The 20,608-nt window shown below is 45.0% G+C and overlaps 1 protein-coding gene across 1 annotated transcript in view; it reads right to left on the reverse strand.

The window, feature by feature from the left end:
* Nucleotides 1–1,791: 1,791 nt before the first annotated feature.
* The window catches only part of PPM1E (protein phosphatase, Mg2+/Mn2+ dependent 1E), a 69,442-nt gene continuing 50,625 nt past the window's right edge, over nt 1,792–20,608 (reverse strand). Inside the window, exons 2-7 of the mRNA XM_054207992.1 lie at nt 15,102–15,220; nt 9,680–9,879; nt 7,715–7,903; nt 6,822–6,965; nt 6,412–6,505; nt 1,792–6,139 (exon numbers count right to left, since the gene is read on the reverse strand). Of these exons, the coding sequence (XP_054063967.1) occupies nt 5,070–6,139; nt 6,412–6,505; nt 6,822–6,965; nt 7,715–7,903; nt 9,680–9,879; nt 15,102–15,220 (1,816 nt within the window). The 3' untranslated portion in view covers nt 1,792–5,069. The remainder of the gene's footprint in view (nt 6,140–6,411; nt 6,506–6,821; nt 6,966–7,714; nt 7,904–9,679; nt 9,880–15,101; nt 15,221–20,608) is intronic.

Here is a 20,608-nt window from a genome sequence, read left to right on the forward strand (position 1 = left end):
GACCCTGGCTGTCAGGGTGAGCAGTACATGGCTGCCCTGCTGCGCTTGCTCCTTAGTACCGAGGTGCTGTAATGCCCCACTGCTTATAGAAGAACTTTTTTCTGCTCTGTACCTCATTCTTTCCCTGAATTATTCAATGAAAGGCACTTAAATCCATTTGGAATTTTTAAAGCTATGTTAGTAGAAGCCAGACCAAATGTTTCAATCTTGTATCTTCAAATAGGAATTGTGGAGGAGCCACAGTTTTTACCCAGACTTGGTTTTGTATCTCTCAGCTAAAGGAAGGAGGTGCAGCAGGAGCTGCCTGGGCACAGATGTTCCAGCTGCTGAGCACTGAAGGGGGCCTAGGAGGAGCTGCACACTACGGTGGGGCGTTGTGAGTGTTTACTGTTGTACAGGGCTGCATGTCGATTATTATACACAGCTCAATTAGCAGTAATCACAGAGCTCTGCCTCTTCACCATGCACAGCTGCTTTACTCTTAATAAGAGGCCCGAGCTGAAGGAAATGCTTTTGATGAGCCACATGCTCTGTTCTGGAGTTAGCATCCAACCTTTGCTGGGACAGGGATGGAGCTGGTACCATCCTGCCTTGCTCACACGACGAAGAACTTATTTATATACAGCTGGGTCTTAAACAAGAGGGGGGGAAACGGGCTTGGAAGATGTGGCACAGTGTAAGTTCGTTAGCTAAATAACAAACCCTTCCCTTTCTGGCTGTAAAACAGCAATGGGCCCTGGGTAACTACACGGGTACAGTCATTTTCTGTTAGACATCACGCAAATGAAACCTGCTTTCACCCCAGTAAAGACACTTAATTCAGATGTTGGTTGCTCTCTTTGTTAGCTCTTAAATAAACAGACTATCATCTGAAGTGTGGTTTTAATTACTGTTTTATTAAGATATTGGTAAAACTTCAACAGTTTTTCTGTATAAACAGCTTTCATAAATAAAATATGGATGACTAATACATGGTTATAACTAAACTCGTATGTGAACTGTAGAACAAGATTGCAAATGGAAAGTCCCACCACAGTTGAATGGTTAGCTTTAATTTATTCACTGCAGAAAGAACATGTTGGTTTCACGAACAAGAATAACACAGAAAGGTCACCAGGAGCACCCCAGGTAGCAGCTGCCACCGCGCCTGGCTCCCTGCACAACTACTGGGGCAGGAGAAGTACTCGGGGTGATCTCCGCCAGCTTCCCCTGCTCTTGTTCCAAGGTGTCTTCTAGAGTGAAGGAAAGAAGCTAACGAAACGCCGTGGTGACACACACTAGTTGTACTAGACCCTAAGAGGTGGGGGTTCTTTTTTTTTTCCTGTAGCTTTAATGCTGGCAAGTACAGTGCCGTCGCCTGAGCGGCGAGGGCTGGAGAAGGATATGCACATTTAAGTCAGAGGTTGTGTTAATGCTTCGTTATTACTTATTGCACATGATACAAGGGTAGAAAGTTTTGTTCCTGTCGCAAAGAGGCTATGAATTAAAGAAAGATTGCCCCAAATTACAGGCGTGACCAAAGCTGCAGTATCCCCTTCGATGGCTTTGTTTATGTGAGTAGTGCCGAGTGGATAAATTGTGCTAAACAGCCCCTAATTTAGACCAATCTTTCTCGTTTTGTTTTCCCGCAGAACGTTGCCAGGGTCGGGAGGATTTAGTGAGGAGATAGTGGACCTGAACTACAGCAGCCGTGTCTATAAACACACAACTCCTTGTGCCTCATCTTACCTGCCCATAGGACAACGCGGTTCTCACTGACACACAGTGTTCCAAAAACAAAGTGGAGTTTCTATGACAATGTACCACTATAAATGTGGCGTAAGTTAAAGTCAGCTTCGACATTGTCCTTCTGTGTTACAATGCAATCGAAATCAAATACTGAATGGTTTTAACTTGCAAGGACAATTGATGGCACTTCTAGGTAAAGAAAAGTTATATACATGTGTTTCCACCCACCTTCAGTGCAAATCGAACTGGGTTACCAGCTCCTTGGTCTGGTGCTATACTGCTCTCTGCAAGGCAGACGTTCCGCAGAGCTGCACGTTTAAGAAGTGTACACAGGAAACTACCGGAGTGGGATCGAGAGGATCCCGCCAGTACTCACAGTGAAGAGCTCACGAGCAAGTTTTGAGCAGCTTCAGACAAACCGCCTGGAGCCCGGTTCTCAAAACCCAACACAATTTAAAAAGAAAAAAAAAAAAAAAAAAAAAAAATGTTTTCACTACCTACCTCCTAGTTCTGCAAACACGGTTAACACGTAAACTGAAACTGATGCGGGTTGTGTTAACGCGGCAAAGGGATACTTCAGCTCTTTATTGGAAAGATTCGTTATACAAATTTCACCACCACTAAGATACACAATAAAAATACAAAACACAGGTCACAGACTGAATCTCAGTATCAACAGTTAATAAATACAATGAGATACTTTTATATTAGCCTAATATTTTTACATTGTCACCAGATAGACAATCAAAGTACGAGATACAGAACACTTAGATACCGTTCGAGAGGGATTATTGCTTACGTTAGCAAGCAGCAAATAAGGGCACAGGATTTTGAACTGAAGAGAACTACTTCCTATCACCAGTGGCATTAAGAGAAAACACTGCATTTCACAAAGCACTGCTTTTTTGTCTAGTGTGTAGAATCAAGAGCAGCATATATCAGACCAATAACCACTACTTTTAATAGTATAGAACTTTAAAGGACTTGACTTACCTTACAAATGGTTCCTATCTACTCTATAAATATGCAGTTAGTGAAGAAATGAACACTTGCTACCTATACAATGGTTTTACCTGACCACACTGGAACTACGATGGGAGATTTATTTATTTTTTTCCTCCTAGCAGGATAAATGGTAATGAGTCACAGAATTAGCGTTTATGAATCCACACCTAAAAAGCTAGACCCTTCCCAAAACAGCACACGTGCAGCCCAGTGCCCTTCAACTGCTCCTGCAGACTGGGAAGAAGTTTATCATCCAGGACGGTTTGTCGTTCTCCTTTACTCCCACAAACAATTGCACTTACATCACCTTTCTCTCCGAAGCACGACAGTCGGCTGTAAGATGGACCTTCAACGCAGCGTTATTACTGTGAATAATTTAAAACAAAGGCACCGCAGAGATACCTCCGAGTTGCATATTTTACCATTTCATGGTTTCACAAATTTCCTCAGTAAATCTGGCTTGGAACATACGCTGCAGCTAAAGAGAACGCTGACAACAGCTAAGGCTTAATAAGATGACAGATAAGAGCCAATGATCCCGTAAGATTAAAAAAAAAGGTCTGAAAAAGATCAAAGGAATCTAAAGCCACACGCCAGCTCCTGGTTACTCACAAAGCCTTCTGCTATTCATCAGATTGCTTTTAAAATAGTGCATCAAAGATAGAAGAAGCGGAAATTGGCAGAATTAATTCAAACCTTGCCATCTCGTCCTGCTGAATAATCTCCTGACTGCTTAATATTAAAATACTTTGCAAATTCTAGCTAAATACTAATACTGTTATTAAATTGTTACTGCTAAAATGATAGGAGTTGTACAATAAACGCCTATGAAGACTTACTTTATTCTTACTCTTACAAATGTCTTATCGTAACAAAGAATAGTGACAGGATGTGTATTGAGTGGAGCTGACGGGAATCGCCTGCTTGCTTACGTCCCAATTAACCGCTCCCGTAAGGGTTTGACACCCCGTGGGGAGCAGGGAAGAGCTGGTGGGTCCTGGTTGTTTCCCAGTTTGATAAAGAACGCTCTGCGTAGGAAGATGAGGGCCACTGACGTTCCTCACCGTCCCTTCTCAACCCAGGTTTAGCCGAAGCGGAGCCCTGGCTCTGGGAGTTTCACCCTCTCCGCTAAACCCTGCGCGCAGCCCTCGCTCATCCGCATCCTCGGCATTTCCCTTCACTTCGGGCTGCTCCGGCCGCCGGCATCCATCCCGGCACACGCTGCAAAACCCCACGCTGCGGCAACACCACTCCTCGCAGACGCAGCATCCTACAGCATCCTTCACGCTGCAACTTTCTGTTAAATTATGCCTTTGCCGTCTAGAAATCGTTACCGAAACCAAACAGCTCATCAAATTGCTCATTATCTTTCGCAAGCAGTTCTCTGGTTTGACCGGTGGAGTGACAGCAGCATTGTACTGAACATCTCCGCACATTGGTTTCTTTTAAGACCTGAGATGAGGTTGGCTCAAAGCATTAAGCACAATCATGTTCGATTAAAACTAATTGAGAACAGTTTCCTAAACTGACAAACAAGAGAAATGCCACTAAAAGCACCAGAAAGATACGAAATTCCCTACGCTGCACCTCTAGCCATAGGAAATAATTGATTTTTTTTTTTAAAAACTACAAAAAACAGTTTTCTTCATATTCCACGTTTTATGTTACATGAAAAAAATAGGTAAATTATGAGTCTGTACCTCAATTGGAGTCTGAGAACAGAGTAGCAGGAGCTTAGTTTGTCCATTCCTAAGTTACCTGGTAAAACCCTGTATGGCTTTTAGTCGTCTACCTGCAAAAGTGGATGTAATTTTCTAATTCATCTTAATGCTCGCCTGAAATAAACAAAAGCAGAACACAAAAAAAAAAAAAAAAACCAACCAAAACACCCCCCACACCTTGACTTCTACAGAAACTTCCCCCCCACTCTAAAAAAATTTGGCAGCTCTAAACCGGACTCTTTCTGTACATATTGCTCCACAGACGTACCTCAGGCAGGTTCAGCTTTCTGGGTCGTTAACGACTGTTCCCTAACGGTGTCTGTCCACCTGAACCAGCTGTTTGGCTTTCACTAGTGAATGTGGCTGGATACTTGTGTGTGCGGGCGGCCAGGTGGCTGTGGCATTGCTCGGGGTGGCACCACCAGCAAATTTTATTGAGATTGAAACAACTACATTTGTTAATTCCTAGATCTATTTACACGTGGTTTGAGCTTTGCAGGGGACTGGAGGGACAGTTTGGAAATGCCCACCTTTTTTTCGCTTTCTGATGATGCCAGTTTGATTTGGGGAATGTCTATTTTGGGAGTCTGACGGGGGAACACACGAGGGAGATGGTTACATTTTACAGCATTGATGAAGGGATGAATCTGGTATACAATTACTTTGTCTTCGCAGCAAAAACATGCTCTCGCTGCAAGCGCTATGACCGGCCAGCCTCCACCACGGGGCGTGTCTTACCGACAGCCTCCTGCTACCGCAGCCCCGGACGGGTAAGGACAGACTCGATCCTTCTCTATGGGAAGGCTCGCGAGCCGAGAGTGGCATGTGAAACTTTGGTTTGAGCCTGGCTCCTTGTCGCCTCTTCCCATTACAGGGTCGGAAGTGAAAGGACGCGGCTCGTTTTCCCAGGGATTTGAACAGTTCATCTTCCAGCCCAAAGAAGATGGGGGATAAACCCTTCGCCCTGTAGATGCTCTGCCCTGCGACACCCAAACTAAGAGGAGCGTTGGACCCCCTGGCATCACTCTGTCCGCAGACGGATGACGTGGTGCGCTCTGGGGATTCCTTCTTCACTGCGAAGCCGCTGATCAAATTTGCGCTCTTTGGTTTGCCAGGACTGAACGCTTGAACCGGTGGCAGACATTTGGCACTCTGAGGTGTACTAATTTCTGTTTTTGTCAGGTCTAAATAGCCTTGATCATCAAACGGGTGAATGTTGGATCCTATGCTTAAACTAGTTCTGTCGGTGAAGGAATCCACGCGTCCCTCATAGCCAAGGTCTGCAGGTGCTGAGCACTGGTGCTGGGGCCACGGTCGTTTGCAGTCTCCATGGTTTTCCTTATCTTCCCCGTTGTCTTCTTGCCCACCTTGAAAAGAGTTCTCTGTCCAGTCCGACTCCTCGCTAACAGCAACTGCTGCGTTCATGTCCCTGAGAAATACCACAATGACAGTAATGTTGTCGCTGGAACCGGCATCCCGAGCAGATGCCACTAATTTATGTGCTACCATGCTGCTGTCGCCGTTATTCTCCTTTAGATGGTCAGCCACCACTTTGACTGCCTCATCGGGATTGACTGTGTCATAGAAGCCGTCGCAGGCTAAAATGAGGTAGTCTTCAGAGCCATCTAGTACAGTGGAGGCAGAGTCTGCGTCCCCACAGATATATGGCTTGTGCTCGGCATCCCCTGTGGAAAAACAACACGCGGATACACAAGACCGTGGGTTTGCAGCCACAGCATCTGGAAGCCCTTTTGTTAACACAGCGTGGAGCCAACAGCTCTTACGCCAAGTTAAAGAAATGATTTGGAAATTATCCCCTCAAAGTGGAGAGGAAAAAATAGAGGTCATCGCTCACCGTTCTATCTTCAGCTGTATTGCAAATTTTGCTCGCTAGAAGATTAAAGTTTTAATTAAAAAGAAAAGCAAGTCTGAAAAAGGAATTAAAGCGCGTTCTTACCAATAGCTCTGGAGACTGACAGGCTCCCGTTCACCCTCCAGGCTCCAAACCAGACCACGCAGCCACCGAGTGCCTCAATGCGCTTCTTCTCATCCTAAACAGGAAGGCAACACAAGCGTCGTTTGGAGAGGGCGCCCAGGACTGCCAGCACACTCTGAACACTTCGGTAAAGATTCGGTGTTTTCACAAAGGCAGCACGGTGGAGGCTGCAGGCCCCACCAGATGAGAACTAAGGATTCACACACAAAATCCATACCGACTTCCAAACAAAGCAGGACAAATGGAGCATGTGCTGCCACTCCAAGAGACACGGGCAAGGCACCAGTGTCCCAGCATCCCACGTAAAGGTGGTACCTGTCAGCTTCAGCAGTTACCGGTGCCCGGGTGTACCTCAAACAGGCCGTTCTCACCTCTCGATCTGGTTTGTGGGGTTTCATCAGTTCCACAGCTTGGCCTCTCCTCACGAGCATAACCTGGGAGTCCCCAAGCCAAGCCACGTGCAGCATATTTCCTCGGATGAAGGTCACCACCCCAGTGGTTCCACAACGCAGACTCTGGATAGGGTGAAAAAAAAAAAAAAGCCCCCAGTTTTAAATAAGCCAATAAGAACCATTTCAAAGCATTTTTCTGCTTAACTGGAGGGTAGAACACGTTGATATTCCAATAGCGAGGAAGAACATGCAGTGCTTTCCTTACTGCTGGGACTGTTCTCAGAGCCAACCTGGCTGAACGCAACTGATCGATTTTTGCCCTGTGACTTCCCTCGCCTTGGAATCGCCTTTCAGGAGCTGGGCTCTGCTACTGATCGGCTGTGCTACTGCCTTAGTCGGCGTCCTGGGCCTGTTTCCTATCTGTTAACAGAAACGCATGCACGTTAATGAACTTGGAGGGAGGTTTATTTCTAAGCATCTTGAGTTCCCTGCACTTAACTCAACCCTTGCATGAGTTTAGGAGGCCTAGGAGTCAGTTGCACATTTATTCTTGCTTTCTGGAGCTGAGAGAAACGTATGTTGTAGAGATGAGGAAAAAAACCCCACACCAAGGGCTAAACCTGGTTAGCATGCGAGCATAGGAATAGCAGCAGCATCCTTCTAAATTAACTGGATGTTGCGAGAAGTGGAGGCTGATATCTTTATGGAACACGAAGAAGCCCACCAGTGGGCACCGGCTCTACGGACTGTGCACGGACAGCTCTGTGCTGGGCCCTGGCCCATGCTCAGCACAGCACTTGGAGCACCCCGGCTAACAAAGACAGAATTGATAGATGAATGCTCTCAGAGTCAAGCCCAGGTAACTCCATCACCTCTCTGGCTGCCTTCTGGACAAAACGCTCATCGGTCACCCGGAAGGCCCGGCACAGTGCCTCCGCCGGGTCGTGCTGAAACATCTCCTGATGGACCATGTTGACATGGAGATGGATGGAGGCATAGATGGCAGCATCCACTCCCCCGTGACCATCAAACACTGCAAAATAAGCTTGCTCCTCTTGGTCCTGTCAATAGAAACACATTGAGAAAACAACTGAGGAGAAAGCAATGCAAACAGCTAATTGGATTGTCTTAAAACTCTTGAACTTGAGATTTGTGGTGTCCTCATTAAATTGCACTCAGAGGCAGAGTCTGCACTGGGAAAACAAACTACTCAGACCATCCTCGCTTGCATCAGTGGGAAATTTCCACCTTATTCCTGATGAATTCTACCTGCAAACTGCAAAAGATGCCCTGCAAGAATCACCCGCGTAGCATGCTCAGTGCTCCTTAAGTTCCATTTGCTACATTTGAGTCACTCAGCTCAAATAGAAAGTGCCGTTCTCATCAAATCGTGCAGGAGTTTTTGTGACTGCAAAGACCACAGAGGGAGAAGAACACCCAATACAGTTTGCATGAAGTCTCCATCAAGACTGCAATCCACCAGGGATAAAATGCCAGTACAGTTCAAATGTGAAGCCGACCAGCCTCTGCTTTCATTCTTCTCTTTTTTTTTTTTTCGTTTTTTAAATCAAATCCATATCACCTTAGGTGCTTGTTTTTTAAAAAAAAATCTACGTACTCTCTCATTAGATAATTGTGATTACATTCACAAATCAGATACAGCAAAATCACTCATCAAGTCAGTTTTCTCCACTTCCCTCTATCTGTTGAAACAGAGAAACGATGCTGCACCAAGAGACATCAGCTCCGGTGCCTATTCACACGTAGAACACACCAACCCACTGTCAGTGCCGATTCAACCTTGACAGCCATCTCAATGACTAGAATATTTGTACATTGTAATTTTTAAGTAATGGGCTCCAACACAAATTGGAATACGAAAGCTGACAACTGACAGGCAAAGGAAACATCTGCCTCTGTTGGCATTAATATCATTTAAAGGGAAGAACGTGGATGGGGCAGAAGATGGTTATTAAAGTGACAAGATATCATAAAGAATCAATTAGGCAGCAATCCGATCCTAAAGGTAAAATTCTTGCCACTTTCTTCTGTTTGCCGTTCTTTGGTGTCCAGTTTTATATCTTCTATGATATCTGAAGGAAGAGCAAGCACGAGTGTTTGACCAGTGGCCACATAAAAAAATTAATGGAGGGAAGTCTGGCCCCAGTTCCACCAAACTACTCACGTTGCTAGATTCTTGTGTGAACGGCACCCCATTCTATAAGATTTGTGATTGGTTGGTTTATTTATTTAAATTTTTTTGCTTTCTTTCCTTATGCTTGCTTTTGGCTTCTTCCTCCCAAGAGAAAGGGTTGAAAAGCTGTACAGACTCACCCCCGTAGACAACTGGCAGCGCTATGAACTGTAAGCTGAGCCACTTCCCCATTTCCTTTGGCAATCCTCTTCTACATCTGAGTCTTCAGCTCCTACCTTGGTTGCCCACATGGTACTACAGCGCATCAGTTGCCCCTCACAAAAGTAGGGCTGCTTTCTGCACAATGGCTGGTCAGTCCTTCAGCCGCTGCACCAGCGGCTACATCAGGATGGGCCAGATGATACAAACTTTGTTTGGTTAGATGACATTTCACCAGAATTCTGTGAAAATCGCTCTTTTATTCCATATACCCTATGTAGAAACAGCATGTCAGACTGCTGCTATGGTTACAGAACATCAACTGAACTAACCTAAGACCGGGTTTGTCTCTTGACTCTCAATCCTCCTCAGGTCCCTCTCAGGCACGGCTTTCATTTTCACAGTAGGATGCTGCCTAGTTTCCCCAAGAATGGAAACTGGTTTTAGTGTATGCATTTGTCTTCCACACGATCTCTTTTTTTACCTCAAGGTTGAAGAGCATGTTGAAGTCTGGGATGCAGACGTGCTTGTCTTCCATCTTCCTGCGCATATTCTTGATGGCGTGGATGGACGTCTCGTAGTAGCGGTGGGGCTTCGGCTGGAGTGGAAAGTCTTTCACCCAGTTGCTGCAGATCTCGTGCAGTTTGCTAAACACTAAGCGGGCTAGCTTCACCGTCTCGATCTCTGGGGAAGGCAAAAACCACAAATGAAAGGCTAAGAGTGTTATTAAGTGGGAATTTTTTTCTTGCATACATTACAAAGATGAAACAGAACCATTTTAAGCCAAGCAGTTGAAATGGATGTCAGCAGGGAAATTCTGGATTCTGATGCATAAAAAGAGGAAGCCAAACTCACCATAATCAGCATTCATCAGTAGGCAGCTCATTGTTTGTTTGTCTTTTTAACTTAAACATTCCCCACCCCCACCGTGCCTTTGGGGAACTCATTTGCAGCATCAGGAAAAATGAAAAGCCAGTACGTTTCCCCTCAGCATTCGATCCCCTGTGTCGCTCTGCACGGGGTGGTCCAGCTCTGCTGCGGCGCCTCCGGCAGGGCCTTCATCATGGCATACGGCATCACGTACCAAAACCACAGTCCATTGCAATGACGTATTGGTTTTAGACCAAACGACCTATTCCAAACACCGCCTCACTGCAGAACTGAGGCAATACAGTGGCAAAAAACCCACAGAAATTAATAGCATTACTTTAAGATGTTTCGGCGGAGTACACATTTAGTAGCGTACACTTTCAGGTACCTTCTTAGTTTCATAACTTTATTTCCAGATTCCTGACTAGACTGTGTGTCAAAGAAATCTGCATGAGCAAATGAGAAAACCACAAAGGTCTTGAATTTAAGAAAATGCTGAACTGTCACTCCTGAGAAATAGTAATTTTAAAATGTGAAAACTCGGGCACTTGACAGTCGTTCTGAAGTTCAGGGCAGGAAAACAGGATGTAAGAATCAGAGCTGAGCACGTCAAAATCGCCTTTTTCATGATCATTCACCAAAGCCAGAGATCTTCAAAGCTAACCAGCAGCAATCCATGAGCATCAATCATTCCTGGAGGAGGAACGGCCCAAATACAGGGAGCAGAGGGAAGGTTTACAGCCTCTCTCAGTTCCCAGAAATTCTCTGAAGAGCCTAAAAGCAGCATTTGCTGATTTCTGTACTAGGTCTACACAAGGCGTGGGCTACAGTGATCAGGGGGATCAGATCCTTAGGTGCAAGAGATATTGCCAGCTCTGCTGATTACGAGTTGGTTCAAGCTTGATCTGCAAGAGCAGCCATTATGCTGGAAATAAGCTATAAACATAACCAAGCAAAGGAGCCTTACCTTCTTGATCACAGCTTTACAAACAAGTGGTGGAAATCAAATGACCGGGTCGTCCCACCACAACGGGTATCCATTCCCCCACAACACCCATACTGCTCTCCCTGGTGCCACCAGAAGTCTCTTCGCTGGGTAATATCTTTAAAGAGGGAACACGTACAGCCTGTCATGTCCAATGGCATCCTGGCTTGTATTAGAAATAGCGTGACCAGCAGAAGTAGGGAGGTGATTGTCCCCCTGTACTCAACACTGGTGAGGCCACACCTCGAGTATTGTGTCCAGTTTTGGGCACCTCAATACGAGAGAGATATCAAGGTGCTGGAGCGAGTGCAGAGGAGGGCAACGAAGCTGGTGAAGGGCCTGGAGAATAAATCTTATGAGGAACGATTGAAGGAGCTGGGACTGTTTAGTCTGAGGAAGAGGAGGCTGAGGGGAGACCTCATCGCTCTCTACAACTACTTGAAAGGACACTGTAGAGAGGTTGGTGCTGGTCTCTTCTCACAGGTAATTAGCGATAGAACAAGAGGGAATGGGTTCAAGCTGCAACAGGGTAGGTTTAGGCCGGACATTAGGAAAAAATTCTTCACAGAAAGAGTGGTCAGACACTGGAATAGGCTGCCCAGGGAGGTGGGGGAGTCACCATCCCTGAATGTGTTTAAGACTCGTTTAGATGTGGTGTTGGGGGATATGGTGTAGGGGAGAACTTTGTAGAGTGGAGATGATGGTTGGACTCGATGATCCCAAGGGTCTTTTCCAACCTAAATGATTCTACGATTCTATTCCAGAGGTGAATGCTACAGACCTGCTCTTCCATTTTTTTTCCAGTGGGCTCATATGCAGGTAAACGGTGCACATTTCAGTGTCGCGTGGCTGGTACACGTTGGAGCATCACTCCGAAGGAGGAAGGGAGCAAACCCACTGAGATACTGACGGCCCTTCCCCAGCAGGGAGCACGCGGTAGTGTCAGCACCATCAATAATTGCTCTTGAGGTTAAAACAGGCGAAAGGCCCACAACAGTGAAACCACCCCCTCACAGCTGTAAATTACTCATCAGTTGTTAATGCTGCCGCGCTGAGCCAGAGCTGACTCAGCTGTCATTGTGGTTGTGTCATGGAGAATTTCATTTCCCTCCTGCTGCTCCAAAATCCCCAGCGGTGGAAGTAGAGCTTAATTGTACCACAGCTAGTGGGAAATCCAGCTCAGGCTTTATTGCTCCCAAATAGGACTGACTTCTTTTAGGGCAAAATCAGGGTAGAAAGAATACTCTGCTTTTTAGTACCTAAATTTTAAGACCTTTCTTGAAAATGCAGACGGTGTGACAACAGGGATCAGTCCCCGGGTTTGCAGACGTGTCATCAAGCCAACAACCAAGGTTTTCCTTAACCTGAGAACTCCAGTTTCTGACTAGTCAATGACCTCTTTGTGTCTTGGTTATAGTAATCTCCCCTCCTAGTACCTGGACAGCCTGGGCAGTGGGACTTTGCAATTTGCCTTGTGAAGTCTGCTGGATATTTTAGATACCTCCACCGTGTAACGAGGTCCTACTGCCCAGCCTCCTTTGGTGGCTCGTTAACAATGCTGAACCCCCATGTGAATATCTTCCTCTGTGAAAAAGATAACTAGACATTCTTAACCTGACCTTTCCAAAAGGAAGTCAGACATCTTTCAGTTCTCATGGAAGCTCTCTTGCTCCTCCCCAGTTTAAATGGAAGAGAAGAATCAGTCATGGCCTACAACTCTCAGCTTCTGTTCTTGATATCCAAAGACATATGGCCACCCTGAATATATCACACCTGTATTCTTGCATTCCGACATTCCTGTGCTCAAAACAGTTTTTCTTCTTTTAAGATTAGCATTCTTCTTTCGTGAAGCTTCTAATTTCCTTTCCACCAGCACACCAATAACTGCTTTCACCAGGCCTAAGCATGCAATATGATTTGTCATGTTGCGCTACTCAGACTGAAATGTGTCACTAAGGAAATCTGGAATCATTTTTTTTTCTTCTAGCAAATTCAAACTCGAGGCAAATCAGGTAAATGTTTCCTTGTATTGTACAGAGTAAAAATCTTTCTGGGTTCTTAAGAAAAACTGACACAGAATTGGCTATCAACACCAGACAGCTAAATTCAGCCTGGTGTCGTGTTCTGCAGCAGCCCAAACATCACCAGGATAAACAGTGAACTCTGGGCACAAAACTTCAAGATGCAGAAATCCCATTTTCATCACCTGCTACAGTGCCCTTTGTTTTCTTTCAAAGCGTGAAAGTCTCCCTGTATGGTACCAGTCAGGGCACTCATCAGTCACAGCTCTCTCCTAAGACACGAGCCCGGGCTTCTCAAAGGGCTCCTACTTCGAAAGTTGGCTAGAACGGAGTCACTGACCTTCCGCAATGAAATTTCCTTCACTCTTGCATGAACCCCCCTAGTGTTTTTACGGTTTTCTTAGCCAAACCTTGCATCACTTCAGCTAATGCTCCGTTTCAAAAATTATCATTTGTAGTATATTATTTGCAATTGCAGTATTCGTACGAAACCATTGCTTTATTACAGTCCAGAAGATGTGCTTTCTCTTCCTCTCCCTCTTTATCTTAACACTTTACATTGCATCTGTAAAGGTGTATTTTATGTTCATGTCCCTTCGTTATGACAATTCACCTCAACATACTGCAGCTGGAGTCATATTTTTAGCGCTTGCTATAGCCCATACACACATCAATCTATGTTTGCAACTGTGTATTACAGATTTAGATGTATCTAAATGGCAATTTCTGTAGGTGTGAGGATTTTGCGGTTTCTTTTTTCTTTTTTTCTGTTGAACTCTTTAGATATTCTGTGTGGAGGCTTAGTCAACATTTCCTTGGAGACTGTCAAATATTTATGCAAGTCTCAGAGATCTCAATTTGAAATTAATGAAGGCTGCTCAGCCAGAACAATGACAAATCTATTCCATTTACCTGCTCAGCAGGAGGCAGCAGCGGTACCTACAAAAAGGGAACCCATAGCGTGTTTTTCTTTTTCTCAGGTTTCTGAAGGCCCCTGAGAAATACACCAGAATTTTCCTTTTTGAAGAGCCAGATTTATATCTCCTACTTATCCCCTAAATGATTTTTTTTTTTTTTAATCAGAAAAGGAGGGAATGGACAAAGTGGTTTGTTGACCATATTTTCAAGATCAAGTGACAGAATTCCTCTCAATACATGTGAGAAACATCATTCTTCATTGTAATGAGCACCTTAGAAAGTTTTTCAAGGCTATTTAGGTCAACAGAATCCCAAAACTATTTAGGGTATATGGTTTTGAGCTGGATGCTGCAAGAATCTTGTTAGCCAACACAGATACATGGAGAAAAGGAAATTTTCCTGTTAAGCATGAAATATCTTTATACTATCCTTTGCTAAACCAAAATGAAAAAAAAATAAAAATTAAAAGCCATAGTAAAAACTAGGCTGACTGAAATAATTCAGAATTAAATTCTCTCTTTCCACGTATACTTGACTTTGCCCTAATGATGAAGGACAACTGGCAGGAGCCAGCAAGCAGCAGGACCACATAGTCCAAAGTGCACATCAAGAAATTGGGGGACACCAGGTACAGTCTTATGAAGGTGCACTTAAAGCAAAGGATTGATTTCATCTGGTCTTTAGGAGAAAAATTTGATAAAAGAGTCAAGTGCAACCAGAGAAAGGCATTTTAAAAGAGAGAAAGAATTCAGTAGTAAAAGTTGAAATTATAAGATGATTATAAGAGGAAAGATTCAAAGATGAGAAAGCTTTGACTAAGAAATTAGCCAGTAGCTCTATCAGGAGTGGTGGCGAATTCTCCATTAATCTTTTTACATCGATATGGGATATTCCTTCACAAGAAATCTAGTCTGACCTCGTTTAGGTAGCTGGTAGAAAGAAGTAATTTGAGGAAAATCTAGTGCCGTTCAAGTGGTCAGACTAGATGGACCACTGAAGTCAATGCTGACTTTAAAAATCTATGAATTATCTGCAAAGTGTCCCAGTATCCCGTGTAAATGAAAGATCCACACCGTGTAAGATTGTACATTATCATGCGCAGAGGTACTTACGTATGATCCCATCCGCGTTGTCCACATGCTTTGGTAAGTAGTGTGCCGAAAGATCACTCTGAAGGACTTCATCTGAAGTTGCTCTAGCTAAAGCAGCAGCCAAAAACGAAGGGCAATTACTGGAAAAGAAGAAAATAAACACAACAAAACAAAAGGACATTTTCATCTGATTTAGCAAGGTAACTTGCGGTCAGGAAAATACGTAACAATATTTTTCTATAAACAAGCAGGAATTTGAACCAAGACTTGTAAAACTTCTGATTCAGCTTTGCTAGACAGCACCACAACCCCGCAGCAAGACCTCACACTCACCGTATGCATTTTAGTGACCCTGTTTCATTCTTCTGTTCCCTGCTTCTTAAGTTTCAATGTTCCATTCCGTAACACCTATTTAAGTGCTTTTCAAATCTAGACCTGAAGCCCTCTGCAGAGTCTGTCATGCAACCCTTGCTTAGCGCATGTTTTCTACAGGTGCATTTTACAACTTTTATCTGAAGCCCGTTCTGTCCAGTTTCTCCTAAGAACTGGAGTCAGGATTCCAAAGGATGACAGAAGTCCTCAGTTTTCCAAGTGCCCAAAACTTCACCCAGGGACACTGAAAGTTAAGGCAAACCCATAGACAGGAGGTATGAAGTTGATGTGCATAAGGTTAAAAAGCTCCCTCGTGAATGATCTCTATCAAGAGTAAAGTGGCTTTAACTCACTGTAGCTTAATTAAGCCTGGTATCTCCCAAGGTTAATTAATCTATAGCAAACCAAGGCCACTTTAATGTACATTTTCTCATTCAAGAGGAGTTTAATACCTCTTAATTTATGCATATGTATTTCCCATTGGTCTGCCTTAACTTCTCCAGGGGTCTCAGGCTGTGTCAGCAAGAAACTTCCATCTTCCATAGTTATTGCTGGGGTAACAACGTCCTGCATGAGACGTGTCTACCATTGCAGGGCCACGCAGAGACACACGAGCTCATTTCAGTCCCAGAAACCATCCATCAACCACAGAATTCTGTGTCAGCCAGTCCCGGGAACAGGCCACGAGCACATTTACTTCCTTAACCTATTTCCTCCGCTGGGTTGGAGAGGGGGCGTTAGCCTGGAAGCATCAGCCCCACCAGATCCAGAGCAGAAAAAACTTCTACACGCAAAACTGGCCTTGTCAGACTTGGTTCTGGAGCCTGAGAAGCACATGGCAACCGTCACTTGCATTCACATTTGGTTCGCTGCCCAGGAAAAGCCAACTGCCATCCTAAACTGGCCCACATGCCACCGCTTCAGCAGCAAAATCAGAATTCCAGAATAAAAATCAGATTTGCTGCACTTGGGTTTGGTTTTTTTTTTTAAAAGCCATTTTACCATAAAGCTTTCCAGATTCTTGATACCAAACGCTGCTACGAAGAGTAAGACCATGTAACAGGTTTAGAAAATGTACACAAAATAAGTCCTTCCACCGTCATTATTTACTATTCAACATATCTATAAATTATTTAGATGGAAGATCAGCAGTAAATAGCTTTGTCCAAGTGATGAAGAGTCATGAGACAAGCTCTGAGCCTTGAAGTTACGCAGGGAGCCCCTCGAACTGCGCTGCCGCGCCATCACTAAGAGCATTTCCTAGAATTACCAGCCGAGCGTTCTGCTCATGCAGCACCCCCAAGGCTCAGCGAGGCGGGCGCTAATGAAGCCCGACTGCTGGAGGAAATCAGCTGCCTTTGGACCGGCTCTTCCCCACACAGCCCGGGAGCTCTGATCCTATTTACATACGGCGGTGTCCGGTGGTAAGAGTAATTGGCCAGAGGAAAACACGCCGGGACCTCCTTTACTTCTGGTGCGTGTAGAAGCTGATTTTCTGTCTAGTCTCGTCCACCTTTATTTAGCTCACAAAGAACAGGTCTTTCATGGCTATTATTAGCTCCAGTGCTCCAGAGCAGCGATACTGGTTACTGCTCACGTTACACGCAATTTCCATGTTACAATGATAGAATGTTCCGGGATAGAATAATTACAGCCGCAGCTCGCAACACCGCGAGGGAAGCGTTCTGAAAAAACGTGGAGGAAGATTAAGGTTCAGCCTAAATAACGCAGAGCAGAAGAATCCACGCTGGAAGTGCTGACGGCACCGGGCAGGGCTCGCTGCAGGCGCCTGGAGGAATCTGAGCTGGTTCCCCAGCCCCAGGCACACCCTCACCAGCCCAGCGCTGAAACTCCGTAGGAAACTCAAATTTGGTTTGCGTCACTTCTAACCAGCCCCTCAAGAATGTCCACCGACGGGCACAGAGGGAACCTGGTCAGAACCAAGGCAACAACCGTTGCTAAAATAGAGACTCAGGGCTTAAACAGCAGCAAAAAAACACCCCCCGACACGACGAACCTCAGCTCTGCCTGGGCTGGGAAGGTGGGGAGGCCGCGTCTGTGAAGACCCAGAGTCACGAACATGCATATCTGAAATTTTGGATACCATTATAAGCGTAGTGACAGATTACAAAATTGAAAGGTGCGTTTACAGCGCGTGTAGCTGGTCAGAGAATTTTCCCAATCAGCTCCAAATGCTATTCCCATGTCCCTACAGCCAACTGCGGCAGTTTCACACAGGAGCTCTTTATCCAGCCAAAGAGTGCATTTCCATTACAATACTAAACCTACACAAAAAAGCCGCTAAAGACGTTATTAGATAAATTAGAGGATTTTAAGTACATCCTTCCTGATTCTCTGGCAGCGTGGGTGTGTTTAGAACACCCACAGTTGCATTGCGGCAGTCCTGGAATAACTCCACTAAGGTGATAAATCAAGCCTAAAAGTGGCCTGTTTCCATCAATTAAGTTGGAGAAAACCAGTCTGAAGTGGGCTTAACTCAGCCCACATATTATTATGTTACCAGCTTAAGACACAACTCTGCTCCTTCCTGATAGCATTAAGGTGGTGAAGACTTTCCAAACATTTTCTCTGAGCAATTCCTCTGTGCTCTAAATCTAATATAAGGTCTCCTACTTAAAAAAAAAAAGAGACGGCAAATTTAAAATTCTTATTGCATGAAAGTTCACCATCGGGGTTTGAGTGACTTCGCAATTTCGATGGAAAAAGCAGAGAAAACAAATCAGCTGAAGGCCTTCCTTCTATGTCTGGCCACTCTTTGTCCTAATAATAACAGCTGCCTGCCAAAGAATTAATTGCCCTTGACATTTGCTCATCACAAAGCTTCTTATGTAGCCGCTACAGGACTATGCCATGTAAGCAGGGAAGTGACCAGCTGCAGACAGATGACTTCCTCTTCCTGATTAGCACAACGCAAAATTTACTTCTCCTACTTGGCTCCTGAGAGGACTTTAGTTGAATTACCTCTCCCCTTCAAGGAACAGCAGATTGCACTGGAGATTTGGGTTTTTTTTACTTCTTTTAAAATAGATTAGGTGTTGAAGTCAAACTGCTATCAGGACACTTCATTATTGTTACACCAAGACAAATGAAGCATCGGGTCTAGGATCGTTGTTTTTAACACAAAAGTGAACATTCGGGTGAGGCCCTGCAGCATCCCACAAGCCAGCAGAGACCCACACGGGAACGCTCAGACTTTGCCACGCTGGTGGTCCTCGCTTCTCCTTGCATCTTTTACGCAAAACAAGCAGCAGGAGACAGGATCCACGGGGACACGGGAGCTGCGTCGCGTCCTGCTGCTGGCGTAACTCAGGATCACCTGTCGGCTGCTGAAAATAAATCCTTCTGCCACATTCTAGATGCTCAAATGCTATAAGTCATTAAGTTATGACAAATTAAAACTGGGAGGGCACAATCTTGTTTAGCAGGGAGCTGAGAGCTAGAATGCCTATGTCTATTCATAGCCACGCCACCAATTCGGCAGCTGACCTTGGACAAGTCACTTCACCACTCAGATCTTCGATTCCTCATCTACAAACGAGGGGTGATAATGTCATTTTCTGGGGGAGAGGTGAAGCAGGAAGGCTGTAGAAGGCTTATTTCAGTGTTCGTAAGATACTCTGAGATTTCTAGATAACAGCACAACTGAAGGGAAAAACATCAAGATGATAGTGGGAGATATTTTCAGTTCATACAAGATTTATGGAGCTTTCATACTTTTTTCTCGCTCCATATTCTCTGTTCTCATACGCTGTCAGAAGTGCTAAGTGGAATACACAGGCAAACAACAGCTCCAGACAGGCAGGTTTCACAGAATCACAGAATGGTGGGGGTTGGAAGGGCCCTCTGGAGATCACCCAGTCCAGCCCCCTGCTGGAGCAGGGTCACCCAGAGCAGGCGGCACAGGAACGCGACCAGGAGGGTTTGGAATGTCTCCAGAGACGGAGACTCCCCCACCTCTCTGGGCAGCCTGTGCCAGGGCTCTGCCACCCTCAGGGTAAAGAAGTTCCTCCTCGTGTTGAGATGGAGCTTCCTATGGTCAATTTTGTGCCCGTTACCCCTTGTCCTGTCCCCGGGCACCACTGAAAAGAGCCTGGCCCCATCCTCCTGACACCCACCCTTGAAGTATTTATAAGCGTTGATGAGATCCCCCCTCAGTCGTCTTTTTCCAGACTAAAAAGACCCAAATCCCTCAGCCTTTCTTCCTAAGAGAGGTGTTCCAGTCCCCTCAGCATCTGATTAGTCTGATACAGGCAGCTGACGCACGGTCATGAACAACTCCATGAAGTAAACCCATTTCTAGAAAAGCTGATGCATCTCAAAAGTGGAAAACCACAACAGGCAGACATCAAGTCCTTACAACGTGGTAATGCTGGTGTTCCTGGAGCATCAGCACCGCTGATGGAAGACGATGCTCCAGGCACATTACTGCCCCTGGCCAAAATACACAACCGAGTGCCACCAGTGCTGAAAATGCTTAATGCTGTCATGGTGTCATGGTCTGGAGTAACTGATGAGGCATCACTAATCCAAACAAAGCAGGAAAAATGGACCGAAACGTACTGGTGCCTTTCAAAGGCCAAAATGGTCAGTAAATCACAAAACATACAGTGTTCCTATTACCTCAAGAGTCCCCTGACACTACAGAAGAGCAATTGTTTTAGTTAGAATGAAACATGATTTAAATAGAAATGCTATTCAGTTTGCTGAAACACAAAACAAATCCACAGGCAAAGACTATATGCCGTATGTGGTTTCACACGGCAATCCAAGACCAAGAACATGACCTGAAAAGAACCGAGAACAGCACATTCCCAAAAGGCCTATAATTTACTGTGTTAGTAAAAGACTTTGTAGGGATGACAAGCTAACGGCACCCTTTCGAAAAGGCATTACACTAGGGATGCCGTTTGGTAAACACTCCTGTGTTAACGTGGCCTGTTGCAAGTTCTTATTAGAAAGCAAGTTTTGCAAGATTCAATTTAAGAAAAACCTCATTTGTCCCCAGCCTGTATTTACAAAACACTCCACAGTCTCATGAGACTTCTTCCAGATGGAGCTTCTGATACAGCCTGGAAGCTCTTTGAAGAAGCCTTTAAAGTCTTTATTACTGGAAGTTCCCATGCTGTGAACTGCAG

This window comes from Rissa tridactyla, chromosome 7 (genome assembly GCF_028500815.1).
Source record: "Rissa tridactyla isolate bRisTri1 chromosome 7, bRisTri1.patW.cur.20221130, whole genome shotgun sequence".
Taxonomy (NCBI): domain Eukaryota; kingdom Metazoa; phylum Chordata; class Aves; order Charadriiformes; family Laridae; genus Rissa; species Rissa tridactyla.